The 15,619-nt window shown below is 36.8% G+C and overlaps 1 protein-coding gene across 2 annotated transcripts in view; it reads right to left on the bottom strand.

Moving 5' to 3' along the window:
* Positions 1-15,619, bottom strand: part of UBE2K (ubiquitin conjugating enzyme E2 K) — a 44,759-nt gene that overhangs the window by 8,221 nt on the left and 20,919 nt on the right. For both annotated transcript variants that reach the window (XM_038136329.1, XM_038136330.1), the window contains 3 exons: positions 13,436-13,494; positions 10,878-10,960; positions 1,961-2,060 (listed from right to left, as the gene is read on the bottom strand). In XM_038136329.1, coding sequence (XP_037992257.1) covers positions 1,961-2,060; positions 10,878-10,960; positions 13,436-13,494 — 242 coding nt within the window. The remainder of the gene's footprint in view (positions 1-1,960; positions 2,061-10,877; positions 10,961-13,435; positions 13,495-15,619) is intronic.

The following is a 15,619-nucleotide window of genomic DNA, read 5'->3' as shown; positions in this document are numbered from 1 at the left end:
CTTAGGTATCTGCAAATAATCCAGTTTCTCACTGAATTTAGAAAAGCCTAAAGGCAACTTTCACTGATGTTTCAGTATCAGGAATCTGAGGCAGTTCATGTTGCTGTACTGAAAAAAACCCAGCAACCAGAGCAACTAATACACCAGACAGCTGGTGTCTGAAAATACTGCTCTTACTCAAACAGGAATTCTCCCTGGGATTCTCTCAAGAGAGAGAATTTTTTGCCATTTACCTGGACAACACACAGTTTAATAAAAAAGCACAAGTGTGGAGAATAATTCCTTGTGAATTTTTGTCTTGGAAAAGGCAATTAACCCCAAACAAAGTAAAAGAGATCCCAACAGCAAATAAACACATGAAAAAGCAGTTGTTTACCAATATCTCTCTCAAAACCATTATAATCACTTTCACATAATTACAATCACATGCGTGTAACTCAAGGCCAAACCCCAGCATAGTTTTCATGCAGGTATTTGCAGGAAACAGGATAAACTGAATCCTCCTGACATCAGCTATGCCACAGTCCCACTGGACACACCCACACAAGCACCTAAGGGGCAGCCTGGAAAACTGCTCTTTAGAATCTACAAGGTTTCATGAAGATTTTTACCTGAGAAAAAAACTCTTACCAGCTCAAGTGCTTCTACTGTTATGATTCCCACACAAAATTCTACCATCAGAGCCAGAACAGGAAACACTGTTTTTGTTCTTTGTGGAAAAAGGATATATAGTTGTTTTGTTTTTTGGTTTTTTCTGGTTTTTTTTTTTTTTTTTTTTTTTTTAATGAAGGAGTGTGACAGCAAGGGCATATATCTGGAAAAAACCCAGTGCAGGGACATGCCTGGTGGCCTTTTTGGCCTTTGCAACACTTCTCCCTGGGCAGAGCAATTCAGCCTGACAGAACTGTTCAGGGACATTTATTCAGAGCAGCCTTAGTGCAGAATCCCACAAGCAAACCTTCTGTACTTCCTGAGTACAGAGGTAGCAAACAGCTCTCACACCCCCAGCAGTGCAATGGGCTACTTCTAATCTCCATGTTTCCCCCTGAATCCTGACAGGTTTGAAAAAACAGTTTATTTATCATTCTACACTGACTTTTAAAGGGAAGTAGTGCACACCTTGTCACCCTATCCTGGAGGGTTCTGTCTTACAGAAGATACAGGTGAGATAGAAGGCTCTTCCAGCATCAGCTTGCTTTGCTCTTCTGTAACTGAAATACACCCTTACTGGCAGTCAGTGGGGAAGCCAGGCTGCCCTTCTCTCTCCCCAGAATAAAAAGGAAAACACACACATACTTGAGACTTTGTTGAGAATTGTCAGAGGAATGACTGTTTCTATCCTTCAGCAACACTTTAAACAAAATCATGCCAGTCCTCATATGGCCCAAGATCCAACTGACATTTTTTTGGTATTAAAAGTTATCACTAATGTCTGAAAGGTAACAAACCTTGTTGGTTATAAAATTTTACTGATAGCAATCCAACCACTGATTAAAACAGTTATCCCCAAGTCATTATTCATAAAATTTTGACATTAAACAAATACAATGCTCAACAACATTCACATTAATCCAGAAGAGGAGCTACATACCAAGCCAAACCAAATTAACACCACCAAGTTAAAACTCATATAAAACCAATAGCATATTGCTTTTCTTATACTGGAAGCTTTAGATTTTGAAAGGCCAGTTACACTGGAATTCATTTAACCATGTTGTTATCTCCTGACATTTCTCACAAGGTGATATAAATAAAGGACAAATCCTCCTGACACTGTAGAGTAACTAATACTCACTCTGGAATTAAAAAAGAGCACAAAACATTGTAGCAGCCCAGATTTAGAATGTCATTTTACAATAAATTGTTTTAAATCTTTTATCTCCTGTAAGCCTTGGGACCTAACCTGAGTCAGTAAAGATGACAGAAGTGTTACAAAATCACATTCAACTGAGTATCTTACCTGGTTTGCCACTACTGCATCTTGTGGATCATCTGGTTCTGCAGCTGCCAACAATGCTTGCAGCGATAACAACACTGTTCTTAGAGTCATTGCTGCTGCCCTAAAATTGAAAATTCAAAATATCCTTAACCATATCCCATGCCTGTATTCACACTTGTGGCTGTACTAACATAGAATATATGAGTTCATGTACAGATTTTAAATCCAAGAAACATAATTTTAAACTGCTGTAGGTCATAGTTATTAAAATACTGTTCTGTATACATATTTAAATAAGGTTTTAAATGTGGACTTTCCTATTAACAATGCTTTGTGAAGTTTTTTGAAAGTACCCTGGCCTACACATTTCACCATGCCAATTTAATGCAATTCATTTCATCTGGGGGAAAAAAAACCCATAAGAACCAATGCCAGAACAGGTTGTGCCATTCTCCCTCACTGCCGGTAGCAGCACCTCTCTCCCGGGGCGGGGCTGGCCCGGGATGCTCCCTCTGCCGGCACTCTTCGTGCAGGAGCAGTGACCTACATCTTAAACAGGTAAGGAATTCTATACACCAGGTCTCTTTGCACCAGTTTTAACATTACATTTTTCACTAAATTGAACCTTTACATAGTTAATTACTACTACAATAATAAAATGGTTCGGCTAATTATGGAATGTGCGATCAAAATAGTTCACTACAGCCTGACTGGTAGCAGCAGGAAAACATTCTGTAGTCACAATGGTCCTGGAAAGTTATTCTTTGCCCCTGTGGAAGAGCCCTGTTGAAGGTAGCACAGTCCCAGAGCTGGAACTTCTAAGATTTTAGGTTCTTATGATTTATCTTGATCTCAAAGTGTATTTAGAATAAGATTCTTTAATAATTTAGTAAGGAAAAACACAGTATGCTCAGAGAAGTCAATAAACCCTCAAAAGTAATCACATTAAATTATTACACACTGGAAGTCTGGAAAGCTGTAACATTTACACAGTTTCATTAGATTTTGATCATAAATAACATCTCTGAATTACCATTTCAGTTGGAACACTCTGGAAACCACGTAAGAACCCCACAGACCCTGTGAAAGTTGAGTATTTCTGATCTGAACAGTTAATTAGATTCTTAGAATCATCGTGGCAATGGCACAGACAGATGTTCAAACCAATACATAAATCTATTCCCTCTCTTAAGAACTAGGAGCAAGGTGAGTGGGGAAGATGTGACATTTTAGATTTGAAAGTGATTATGAGACATGAATGCCAGAGGAAAGTTGTGAAACACAGGCATCCAATTTCTTACAAACAAACCTCAATTTTCAGTCAACAGAAAACAGTTTCTTGTTTTCAAAAGATTGCAAATAAATGCAAAGGGTTTGTTAGAATAGGTGGGGAACCGTTTGACCTGACAGTCCAGCTACAAAGAAGACAGTGTGCAAGGGCATTTCCAGGCACAGGTTTCAGAAATTTATGTATTTTTCAGTACTGAGTCACTGCATTAAGGTACCCTAGCAGTGTGTACCAAGGAACAAAGGACAGGTGCTGGTAAAATGTCAGAGGTACATTTGTGGCACCCAAATATTATGTTCCTAGATGCTTTCTTGCTGTGTCACCAATCATTCAAACAGGCCATTCTTCCCTAATTGTTTGTAATTCTGGAAGATTTTTCTCAGTAAGTTATTTTTTAGCTTGATAATTATTGCTGAACTTTTGCAGTGCAGTGTTCTACATCAAAATGCAAGTGAGAAACATCCCAAATGACAGAGATTTTAATTAGCACATAGTGTCTCACTCCAACTGCCACACCAGCTTCAAGTCCCTTAAGCTGAACATAGTATATTTAAATCTTAAAAAAATCCTTATGCTTTTAAATCTGAATTCTGACAAATCACTACATCACAACATACAATTCTCCTCTTTCAAACCTATTCCTTAGTAATTTTCTTTTCTTTACATGTACCTAATGCCATTTTGCTCTAATAATTTCCTTGGGCTTGTAATCTCTAATGGTTTCTACTATCTTGAAATTAACCTATTTAATGTACACACTGATGACATAATTCACAATCTCATTTCCTAGCATTACAGGAATGTAATGCAAGATATTTACTATTCCAGCATTCAGGTGTCATGGAATACTAAGTCTTTCAGGCCTTACTATGCTCAAATGGATGTAGTAATTTTTATTTTTATGCAGTCAATTTCAGGTACTATCACATCTGCCACACCCACTGTAAAACCTGAAGTCTTTCTCAGTTAAGTAATTTTATTATGTTATTTACTGTAGAGTTTTAAAGACTGACTTAACATGAAATATCAACCATAACTAATGCTATAATTACTTCCTCCAAATAAAAGTTGTTCTGACCTTTCCTTAGCAGAAATCCTTCTACTTTAGAGACATCTGAAAATGCAGAGAAGATGACATAAAAAGGATCACAGCCTTTTGTGCCACTTTTACATGCAATTTACTTCCACTCACACTGTACCCTCTAGGAGAGGAATGTAAAGTATACTTTGGGGAGCAGGGGGCATCGCTGAGAACCAAGGGTGCCAGGGACACCAGCTGTCTCCAGCTGTCTCTGGCTTTCAAGACTGCCAGGTCCTTTCAATCCCTGTTCACCTGTTTTATTTGTAGATTTTTATACAAAGCATACTGACACTTGAACATCTGACATTCCATTTTCAAAATAACAATAAAAAGCAACAACTTATCCATTTATATATACAGACGGCTAAATGATCAGAGAATTTAAACTCTGAAATACTACGTTTCAGACAAGATTGGTTTAGCCTTTATAAAAAGGTTTAAAAATGTAGCTTACAACTTAGTTTCAAGTCTCATGTCTCAAAACAGCTTTCCCATGTCATGCATAGCAAGACAGTCTTTATTGGACACAAACACTGAACGAAGTATTCTTAAATCATAAAAGAAAACCCACTTCAGTTGTATTAAACAAAAGAAGAAATAAGAGTTTGTGATTAATGGTAAAGAAAAACTGACATATTTTGTGTAACTATTGTATAACCATCTAAAATCTACCCTTAGAACACCAATTAGCTTTCCTGATCAAAGAAAGTAAAAACGGCTTGTTATTTTCTACATAGCTTAGTCTTAATTTTTCAGATATTAAAATTCACAGAAGAAATTGAAGGAACAGCTAAAAATAGATTCTGATTTCCCATAAACTTATAAGCTCTTCTTTCTTCCTGTTACCTTCTTTTGTGAGAATACAGTGAATGGAGATGACAGCCTAGAATTACATTTACAGACACCAGTAAGGCAGAATCTGTTCCTCACGAGCAAAACGCAAAAACAATTTCTATCATCAGTTCTGAAAGAACATCTATACTGATAGTGGCACAAAGCTAAAAATCCCAACACACACACCCACCCACTTCCCCAACATCTTCACAAGCCAAAGAAGAACGTCCAGAGGAAGAATGAAAAAAAAGTTTTATTTTCCTTAAAACTAATTTCCAGTGCAAAGATATAGATCTTCTGAATTTTCCAATGCACCTCAAAGGTTTATTGATCTAGAATAGAACCCTGAAAAAATTAGGTATTTCCAACTCTTCTTACATTTGAAGTTTATTTCTAGGTATGGATTTATGTGCAACAGTTAATGGAGTTCAAGCAATTCTCTTTGGTAACTCAAGCTTGTGTTCTAGATTTGTTCTCTCCTCCTTGCCAAAGGCAAGGTTTTGTATTGCTCCTTACAGAGATCTGATCTGTTCTTAACTGAAGCCTCAGAAGGCTCTTGGAAAATCCACTTCAATTCTTCACCACGCTTGATACTTTGCACACTGAGATGGCTTTCCAGTCTTTCACTGTACATTATTTTTGCTTAGACCATCATTCTTGTTACTTCGCTCTCGATTTTTCCTATGGTTCCCTTCTTTCTTGTACAACAACTCTCTAAGCAGGTGCACTACTTCAATGGAAACCTGACCAATCACTAGCAACAAGCAGCCAGCTTGTATCATGAGTTTTACAGGTAAAACTTCCTATTTGCCTTGCACATGACCTTACATCACCTTTGTCCCACGGCATTACTGGCTCCTGTTTGCTCCTAAAGCTTACAATAACCCTTGACTTCCACTCCCATCCCAAAATGTTGCATAGCTATGATGCAGGTTTGCCATCTGCAAAATGGAAGGAGGCCCCTATCATGCACCAGTGAGCTGCAGAGAGCTCCCTACAGGATGCACTGTCCCTCAGAGAACCTGAAACTAAAAGCCTCCACTCTGGACTTTCAAACCAAAAGGTCAGCTTTCTACTGGCATTCCATTTGCTAAACCACAAGGAAAATCTGGATTGAATCAGAACAAAGAGAGACGATATACATTTTGTTCACTAACACATTTTCCCTCCTTTTTTTTGATAATATCTTAGGGCATTTCCATTAAAAAAGAGCACCCCTAGTTTGGGTGACTATAGTGTTAACATTAAAAGGCACAGCTAGCCAGCTGTGCCCAGCATGCCTCAGGAAAAAAATCTCTTTTATCTTTTGATGAGCAGAGAGAGTCCTAAGAGGATTACAAAACACTGCCAGGTTTTATTTTTCTTCTTCATTTTTAAAAGATAAGTAATTCTCCATTTAGGAAGTATTTACTTATGTTCTTTACATTCCACTCTAGGAAACAATCTCTCTCATTATTCCAAGAGGGTAACGAACCAGAATGCCAGGAACAGCTGCAGCCAGCAGATTGCTACTCCACTTTGTCATCCAAACATGGCTACAGGAAAACTTTTTTCTAAATAATCTGCAATATTTGTTCCATTTGTGAAATAAATAAGCTTGTTAATCCAAGATAAAATCTCTGGGACCTTGTACCAACAGCTTATGGAATCTGGATGGAAATTAATAAGGCCTTTCAGTAGAAGCCTGTTGCACAGTCACTATTTACAGAACAACTACAAGACCAAGAACCCATCAGAAAATAAAGAGAAAGAGTAATAGGATAGCTTTGACACAGCACAGAGGGGAAAGACAGCCTGGTTGCTGAAGGGTTCCCTAAAACCATGTTCATATTCTCTGCATTCTTCTCAAAGCTTTAAGAAGCTTCAGTGCTCCTCAAACACTCTGAACAAAACCCAGCAGTACTGGGTACCCAGGAAGATTACAAGCTGGCTGCTGCTTGTTTATCTATTAAAACTGTATTATCTTGTATAATGATTTCTGCATCTCAACCAAAACTGAAGCACAAATCCTCCAGTAGTCACTATGACAAAAATATTCTTATTATTCATTACTGACTGTCAAACCCACAAAAGCCAAGAGGTTTTGTAGCCATATATGCAGCAAGGACACATTCACTTAATAATCTCTGCCCAAGGGATTTATGCAGAACAGCTTGCAAGTAATTTAGTTCTCAGGTTTCAATGAACTGCATTAGATACATTGTATATTTAAGATTAAAGCTTTGAGACAGTACTAGCCCAGAAGATAAAGATAGGCTGTAGTAAGTGAAACCACCCCATGAAAATTATGACACAGAAGCATAAACAGTATTCCTTTTAAAAAAACACACCCCTATTTTAATTCTAGTGGCAAACAGTAGCTGCTTTGCAAACAAACTGGCATAACAGGTACTTAAAAATCTAAACATGATGAAAAATCCACAGCTGCAAAGAATTTCAGTATAAAGCCTGCAATGTTGAAAAATAATTTCATTAAACACATTAAAAATAATTTAAAGACATTACTTTGCAAACTGATAAAATCTCCTGCCAATACGCAGAACATAATCTCAACTATGCTCATTAAAACAGCAAATCATTTCCACAGGAAGGGAGATTAGGGAAGAGACTTTTTAAAACTATACAAACACATTTAAATATTTGTATTTGTATTCACCATCTATAAATGAGTATTTTATCAACTAATTAACTCTTTCAGAAATCTTGCTAAGGTCCATTGGCCAAACTTCTCCAGTCTTTTAACTCTCAAACCTCACTGAAAAGCAGATATGCAGTGAAATTTGAGACTCATATTTAAACATAGCAACAAAATGAGCATTATTCAGTTAAGAGCATAACAAGTCAATGAAGTGGCACTTCAAAAACAGATCTTGTTGCTAAAAGATTTGACAAGAGAGATGGTGGAACTAATGTATTTTCTAGAATACTTCCACAGTTATACTTCATAATTGCATTTGGCCAATTTACTTTTGAATCCCTAGTGAATTGACTTAAATATTAAAATATTAATCTGTGGGGATGGGATTGCTTATTATTTGTTTGTTGCTTTGCTTTCTAATGAAGCTATTTTATTCAAACCACTTTTCAACCTAAACATGTAGAAAACTTATTTTTGGTGGTGTGTGGTGGGTGGTACATCCTCCCCCTGGCTCCCTCCTTAGGCCAGCTGTGGTCTCAGGAAGGCTTGTTAGGCCTCAGCCTGGATTAATGGCACCTGGATAGTTAGGTTTCCTTGAGCTTATCAAAAACACTGTCTGCTCCAAGAACTTCTGTTGTCTAGCAAGCTCCTGTTTTCTAACAAATAGCCTTGAGTTCCTTCTTCCTTCTGAACAAGAGATCAAGTGGAATAGTATTTTTATTACTGGTCTTTTCATAGAATATCCCAGTAAATACCAACTCATCCTTGTGACCAGGATGGAAATTTAGTGATGATTTAAGTCAATCATCTTGTGACCCTATCTATGAACAATGGTACTGAAACCCTTTGAGCTATGGTGGACCACAGCAGGCTGTGACCAGCATTTCCCAGAGTGGGATGACTCAGAGCCAGAGAAGTCTCAAGTTTGTGAGACTCCTGAGGATTGCCATGGAAAGCCAATGAAGCCTGGGCTAATTCTCTCACCATTCCTCAAAGTTTAATCCTTTGCCCACTGAGAAGATCCAAAGGCAACTGCAAGTAGCTCACTGAACCTGAGGGTAATTTTTCTCAAGTATGCCTTTGTTCACACTTATTTTTGTCTGTGCACATGTACATTATGAATGTTGCCACTTCAGATTTAACCTGGTCTAGTGGAAGGTGTTCCTCTCCATGGCAGGGGGGGTGGAACTAGATGATCTTTAAGGTCTCTTCCTTCCAAACCATTCTATGGTTCTATGATTCTATGCTGTGGGCATTTCTTAATTAACTAAAGCTGCATATATTTAAGAACAATAAACAACTTACTTAAACAATATTAACCATTCATATTGCTTACTGAGTTTTAGGAAAATACTCAATAAAAAACCAGTCTTATCTACCACAATACAGAAATGCTTCAAACAGTAAACAGTGGAGACAGCTATAAGGTTGTTCTTATCAAAGGATTAGAGGCTTTGACAAACACTTCAACAGTGCTCAAGTGATTTTCACATACCATTCTATGATTTGAAAAGAAACAAGACTTACAAGTAGCACCACTAGAAAAGGAAGGGATCACACTACTTTAAGAATCATTTGGAGAGGGATTAATAGTATACAGGAAATCTCCCTCTGTCACCACCAGGTTCTGTGCAATTCTCTCCTTAGTGCTTCCAAATGAAGACACTGTTTCAAAGGAAGAGTTTAAAACTACATAATTGGCATAATACTGGTGCTTCTTGTGTCAGAAGTAAAATATAAATATACAGAAGTCAAATTCTTGATCCAATACTCCTATTTCGTATACGTCTTAGAGAAGGAAGATATTAATGCTTGGGTTTTTTCATCAAGCAGAAATTACAGAAATAAGACACACATCAAATTATCTGTGCTAGACATAACTCAAAGATTACAAGAACACAGGTCAACTCTCCTGTTTGTCCTTCTCAAATATCAAAAGTTTTGACTAACAACCCCAAAAATACATAAATTAAGTTGAAGCTCATGGGGTTTTTATGTCTTTGTTGCCTTTTCATACTTACAGACAACCTCATGCCCATTCATTAATCTGCTTCAGAGTACAATCTCTCAGGAGACTGTACTTGGACAGTTGAAGAGTCCTTACTCTCCAGTAAAATTGTAGGGTGGTATGACAATTAGATGCAGGTACAGACATGCACTAGCTTTACTGGTAAGAAAAACTCTGCCAGGTACCACAGCATGTATACTGAAAGATTCTATTGCCTGAAAGAACATCAAGTGCTCTGAGATGGTAAGAAAACATACGCCATTCCAAAAGTTAGAAAAACATCAGTTTATGACCATTACAATTTCATTTCAGTGATTTACACTATACTGTGCCAGATGACTTCTATAATCTCATACGTCTGTAAAAGATTAATACCCTGCATGTGTCACACACAAGAGCTCAAGACTTCAGCATTCTCCTCCAAAGTTTCTGTTTCAAACCCAGCTGATGTCTGCTTGGCCAACAGCACTCTTGACAAAGTTGTTGACTTTACAAGCATTTGAAGTTTGTATGGTATGATCTGGTATGATCTGCTGGGGAATTACAGTACTATTCTTTTGGGGCAGACATACAGGAAAATAACCATCTGTATTAGGTATCATGTCTATCATACAACTGTTGTACACAATCTTCAAACCACATGAAATCAATTACTTCGAAAAACAAATGAACAATGAGTGTAGCTGTTAGTTTGGACACAAGTCTGTTCCACAGATTTTGGCTATTAAAACTTCTGCAGTAAAATTAACTGATCAAAGAAGGCAATAGGTAGTATTTGTTAACAGAAAAGAACCAAAATTAAAAATTAACTCATATAAAACCTCCAAAATGTCAACAATTAAATGTTCATTCTAGTGCAAAAATTTTTGGAAGAACTCTCTGTGTATATAATAAATACTTAGTGCTTTCCAAAATTATCACCCAATCATTTCATTTGCATATTTGCACCTCAGAATACTATACCATAACATGGGCTTTAAAGACATCTTAAATTATAAGCACAAGGTGAAAAGCAAGGTGAGCTGATGCCTCCTGTCCAGGACACCAGTATACTTGATTTTGCACATGTAAACCCCCATGGAATCTTACCATTGATCTTTCAGAATATCCAAACAAATGGCCCCAGTGACAGAGCTAATATTAGGATGCCATATTTTGGTGATAAACCGCACCTAAAAAACAAGAAAAATTTTAAAAACAAAAGCAGTAATTAAATGCAGTATACTAAGTAAACATTTTAAATCCACCGTTTTAAATAACAGTATGAAGAAATACTAATTTAGAAAATGTAGTACTACAAATGGAACTAAGATGTGATACTGCTTATTTCAGCAGGCTTCAAGTTTGTAAGGCTGTTTGTTAAAGCCTCGCCTTACTCAAAACAGACTACTGACCATTCCAGCTCCCCAAACTCATCCCTAACTGCTTTCTCACATGTCACGTGTTCACATCCCTGGATGACACAAAGCTAGTTAGAAATATCCTCCAGCATACAAGTGTTTTGACAAGCAGATGGTCAAACACAGACTTAAAACTTCTAACATTACTAGAAGTGGGCTTTCTAGATTTCACAAAGTCCTAAACTCTTAACATAGGAACTGGATATCATTCACTGTTGAGCTAAACTATTGCTGTTGGCTAAAGATGTGTTAGAAAGTGGATGCTACTATGTCTACAATGATCCTGTCTCATTACCTCATATGCAGAAAGCTGTTCACCAACCCAAAACTTAATTAGATTAATAATACTTTTCTTTGCTATCAAAAGGATCTAGTCCCAGCATTAGTTCATTAATCATGTCCATATTCTTACACTAAAGTCTATTCATGTTTACAAAGCATTACTAAAATCAGATTTTGGTGGTTTGGGTTTTCTTTGTATTTTAAGACACCAAGAAAGGTAAAAGCAGCACTTTCTTTTAAAGGTCTTGGAGACCAAAGCTGTCCTCAGAAAGGACATACATGCCTTTGGAAATTCCCCCTTCATTTTCTTCAGGTTGCACTGTAATTGCCTTCTAGTGATTTTGACCCATCTGCTTCTCATCTCTTCCTCACCCCAAACTCCTGAAAAACATTTTATGTATAGCACAGATCTTTCGACTTTTGTCCCTGACCCGCAAGCAAATCAGCGAAGAGATTATCTGTCAGGCACTACAGCAAAAGACTGTACATACAGGGCTATAATAAAATCAGTGCAATCCTGGTGTCTAAATAGGCAAGACCAGAACAGTTCTGCTTTCCAGGACAAAAATAAGCTATCATGTCAGCTGAGGCACTTACTAACTACCTCAACTCTAGAAAACACTTGGAAAATGTAAAAAGCAATGTAAATACTGGATAATTTCTCTTAGCAAATGACTGCTAACAATGGCTGTCAGAGCACATACTGAACAAGCTAAAGAAATCTTTCATATGAAAGGCAGGGCCAAACACAAGCAAAAAGGCTTCCAATTCAAGACTCCAGAATAAGCAGTACTATGCTACAATGCACTGAGTTTCTAACAGCTCCCTATGAACTCTGGAAATGGAGACCACCAAGCCCTAAAGCAGCAACTAAATCATGGTATACAGACTGATCTTTCTGTATCTGCAACCTGTTTCAGCTCTCCTTATTTTACCTCCCACCAGAACGTGTGCAGAATAAAGAACTGAAGACCAATAGACATTACTTTAAGATTTTCTGTGTCTTTTGTTCCAGCCTCAAGGAAGTAATTCAAAGAACCTATGAGCTACTGGAACCTCGCTCCTCCTTCCTCTTCCCCAGTTTCTTCCCAGTATTACATATCAGGGTGAAAATAATAAGAATCTAATACATCTTCTTGGTTCTGTTTTCAGACAAACAGAAAACCAGTCAAGAAGTGGAGTCAGACAACTCAGGTGTCTACTGATTCAAGCCACTGAAGAGTGGGCTAAATCAGGGCACAGGAATGTACAGCTGTGCATGGCTGGGGAGAACATTATTCAGTGGAATCACAAAACTGAAGTTCTAGAAAGATGCAGTAAAGTTAAAAGGCCAATAAGCTGTGAAAAATATGAGTGACTTTAGCACAGCCATTTCTGATCTCTCCTCTACATGCATGTTATCTATTCCTTCATCAGAGAAGCAGTAAGACTATTATATTTCTCTGTTGGTTCTTCAAGACACAAAACTGTACATGTCACTATTTAATTATTACTAGAAACTTGGTAGGTTAGAGTCAAGAACTTTTTAACTATAACTTATGGAGCCCAAGAAATTAAAAGAACCAATAACTCCCCATTACGACATTTCTTCAACAATGCTGAGGGGGAGGGAAGACAGCTGCACTCTCCACATCATTTAAAACTATCTGAAAACTGTATTTATCTTGTCAGGAAAATATTACATTAGGGTAAATAATAAGGCCCAAGCTCCTCCCCAAAATTTCCCAGTTCGTACTTCTAGGAACAATCTAGAGTGTACCTCTGACTGGATACAGTTTTGCATCCTGCTTCGTTTCTACCTAAATGTAACAGTTCCAATCCTTGTCTAGAAGTGAATTTAAAAAAACCAACAAAATCAACAACAAAAAAAAACCCAAAACCCCAACAAACAAACAAGTATATAAGAATACTCAAACCCAACTTGTTAGCCAAATTCTATTATCCAAAAATGTGTGTTTGCAGTACCTTAGGAGGATTAAACGGATATGTTTCTGGGATTTTTATCTCTAGCTGATACCTTCCACCTGAAAAAGACAAGAACAAGTTGGAAATTATACCAAAATAACATTAAGTCTTTCATGACACTAAAGCTTACACTTCTAAATGAGCCCATTTTCAAGTTAATTCAAATTTACCCAGCCGTATTAGTTCGGAGATTCCTTTAAATTTCATCTATTTCATAAATGAATGCAATAAAGTCAGTTAGAAAAGATGTGTTTGCTTATGCAAATCAGTACCTACATTTCTTAGATATATTTATTGTGTACATTCTCATTTCCAATCTTATCATTTCCATGCTTTATTTTAGTAAAATATATCAAAATATGAACCAAATATCTCCTAAAAAGATGAAAAACGAGGCCACAGGAATATTCAGGCTGAACACGGGATATTACCTTAGTTTGACTCTTTCCTGATACCTCATGACAAATTTTCTTCAAATTACCTGTATTTCATTTTAAACTTTTTAAAATTCAAATACGTTCAAATAACTCTTTCAGAAAAGTTCCCACGCTTTGGGAAAAAAATAATAAAGGAGGTACCAGTGTTAAACTTTTATTAGGTGCTACATTGCCACCTGAAGTAGTTACTTCTGTTTCAATTCTGCAAACACTTTGACACACCAGTATCATAAATTTAATATGAAGGGCCAGAGCATACAATAAAGGATAAGAGGAGCTTGAAGACTGAATCCCTTCCTAAAGCTCAGTTTTAAACATTTCTCAGTTTCATCTCTTTGTCACAGTACCATTCCCTATCCTATTTCCATTATAGTTCTGTTAACATTCAAGCTCACTACCAATACTTATGTCTTCTGGAGCAATCTCAAACTATCTCTGGTTGCCCGGTGAAGGCCATTTGCCAGGCAGCAGTTCAATGAGAAAAAGAACAGGGTATTAAAAAACATACCCACCAAATTAGACATTTCGTTTTTTATAAAAACTGAAAGCATTTATTCTCATTTGCAATTATTTTCTTCATCCTGCTGCTCTTCTGTCTAAAACCTTTTCCCTCTGTCAGTATAATGTGTTACAATTTATACAATTTCTTGAATCAAAGCTGGAGTATTTGCAATCTATTTTCCTTGAGATTTCCAGAGTGATTTACTCTGCAAATCAAGCTATACAGAACCAGCTCTCAAGCAGTTACAACACTGGCAGCCAGATGCACAGGGGAGAAAAGCCTCCAAGAACTCCTCTCAGCAGTTACAGTATATGGCATCTTTTCAACTGTGCCAAAAAACACATTAGTAGCATCTAAGAGCTCTCACTTTTCAAATGTATTTCAGTCTAATACACTCCACCTGAAACTAGTTAGCATCAGTTTGATATTTTACGCTGTCGCCTACAGCTGTTCTTTTTCTCACTTAACTCTAAAGTAACTTGAGGCGTTTTAACAGAAAATACTATATAAGAAAGACCAATAAATCCAAAATTATAACAGAAACATCTAAGTTGACTGCTTGTCTGCTCACAGGACAGCACAGGAGAAACAGTTTTGAAGACAGAAGGCAGTAAGAGACCTCAAGGAAGTTTGGTTTTCCTTTTCTTTAAACTGAAGCATAATTCAGCAGCAACTGTTTTTAAGGAAAAAAAAACAAAACAGCTACACTCATCAGACCTTCTACAATTTTGCTGCCACATAATTTTGTAAGGTAATACGTAATCTATCCTTAGGTATTACCATTTCTCCTGCTTACCACAAACTATGACAGTCTTCTGCCTAACAGGATATTCAGCCACCAATATTTTTCACCAGAGACTGATGAGCTGGTAGTATTATTTATTCAGTATTGTTTTGCACTAGACTTTGCAGTTAAAAGTCATAACCTAAACAAATCTGTGATTTTTTTTAACACCAAATTTAAAATACAAATTACTAATATATTAACTTCTGCATGCCAATATTTATGCAAATTTTTTAAGAGTATGCATATGTATGGCTTTTTTTGTGGCTATTTAATGCTTGAAATTGAATTACACAGTAATGGCATAATATTCCTTCTGCAGTCCTACTGGAACAGGCCTCACAAGAGTTAGAGCAATTTTTAGCTATTTTCTTTGAAGAAATAACCTATTATAAATTTTGCAGTTGCTGTGGCTCACATGAAAGCTTGGCTTGAAATTAATAACAATATTACACAGGCTT

The sequence above is a fragment of the Motacilla alba genome, chromosome 4, assembly GCF_015832195.1.
Source record: "Motacilla alba alba isolate MOTALB_02 chromosome 4, Motacilla_alba_V1.0_pri, whole genome shotgun sequence".
NCBI lineage: Eukaryota > Metazoa > Chordata > Aves > Passeriformes > Motacillidae > Motacilla > Motacilla alba.
The sequence above is the reverse complement of the archived record's forward strand: the minus strand, read 5'-3'. Positions and strand labels throughout refer to the sequence as shown.